This window comes from Aplysia californica, unplaced genomic scaffold, assembly GCF_000002075.1.
Source record: "Aplysia californica isolate F4 #8 unplaced genomic scaffold, AplCal3.0 scaffold00099, whole genome shotgun sequence".
Lineage (NCBI taxonomy): Eukaryota > Metazoa > Mollusca > Gastropoda > Aplysiida > Aplysiidae > Aplysia > Aplysia californica.
This window is the reverse complement of record NW_004797369.1, coordinates 1,195,445-1,196,825: the sequence shown is the minus strand read 5'-3', so window position 1 is coordinate 1,196,825 and position 1,381 is coordinate 1,195,445. Positions and strand designations below refer to the sequence as shown.

General features: G+C 39.6%; 1 protein-coding gene across 1 annotated transcript in view; it reads left to right on the top strand.

The window, feature by feature from the left end:
• The window catches only part of LOC106011382 (acetylcholine receptor subunit alpha-type acr-16-like), a 12,818-nt gene that overhangs the window by 5,980 nt on the left and 5,457 nt on the right, over positions 1-1,381 (top strand). Inside the window, exon 4 of the mRNA XM_035968957.1 lies at positions 136-244. Coding sequence (XP_035824850.1) covers positions 136-244 — 109 coding nt within the window. The remainder of the gene's footprint in view (positions 1-135; positions 245-1,381) is intronic.

Genomic DNA, 1,381 nt, shown 5'->3' with positions numbered 1-1,381 from the left:
CCCCCCAAAAAACACCACGGTAGAATCAGACAAGTAGAAAATTGTCATGTCTATGTCAGGTATAAATTTAGAGGAGAAAGAAGGGGGGAAAAAACTATTTTTCATCAAAACGATTAAATTCTATTTCCTGTTCAGCAGACTTGAAGAGGATGCTTACTTTGGGAGCGAGAGATCGAACGTTGAAGTTGCCTCAACAGGTCTCGTCCGCTGGGAGCCAAGTTTCAACTACAAACTGATGTGTGAGGTAAATAAATCGTAGTACATGTACCAGATTTATTATGCTCCCCTAGGCAAATTTTGAGGGTGGTTGGTCAGTGTCACTTGTAGGTTCTACTTCTGTCCTTTCCCTCTATTGTTTTTATCTTTCTTGCTTCTTGCCTGCTTAACATGACCTTTGTGTCGATGTATCTTTTCTCAAACTCAAACTGGGCAAGATTTTTTTTCTTTTTTCCCCTGAGAGTAGAGTTTCTTTTAAATTAACTAATCATCAAAATAACATTGAGTGTGTATCTAGCTTACGATTATTATTGTTTATATTGCTGCTCATTTATATTAGGCATGTGATTGTAAACCTACGTGTGTGCATGTGTGTGCGCGCGCGCGCGAGTGTGTGTGTGTGTGTGTGTGTGTGTGTGTGTGTGTGTGTGTGTGTGTGTGTGTGTGTATGTGCACGTGGTGAAACACCAAACCAATGTGCCAGGATCTGGACAATAAAGATGTATCTTATATTATCAACGAATGTCGAAATGATCAACTTCAAAAAGCAATTGCCAAAATATTAACTATTATAATATGGATTTTTTCCCCTAGAATAGTTTCTGTTACTTGTTAATCATCAACGAATGTCTATATAAACAAGTTAAAAGAGCAATTGTCAAGTTAAATATTTTCAATCTAGAGATGAACGGGCGCGCACACATACACACACACACACACACACACACACACACACACACACACACACACACACACATACATACACACACACACACATACACACATACACGCACACATGTATGAGACAATAATAATGCCCAGGAAAAAGTCACTAACAAGGCTTCCTGCAGCTTAATCATCAAAATAGCTTTCACTGACAGTCCTATTACTTGCATTATACTTGCAGATACACCGCACACACATGACTTGCAATTTCACAACTTCCAGCAACAGCTCGCTATCTATATTATCCTATATACAGTGCCAGGATGCAGACTGTGCGAACACGTCACTGCTGGCTCATAAAGTGCAATGCTCTGTTCGAATGCTTTATTTTGAATTACTGGTACCCCATAGAAAGATAGAGACACAAACACAGACAGACGAAGAGAGCGAGAAACAGCTGGAGAAAGACAGATGAAGAAAGAGAAAAAGAGACGTGGGG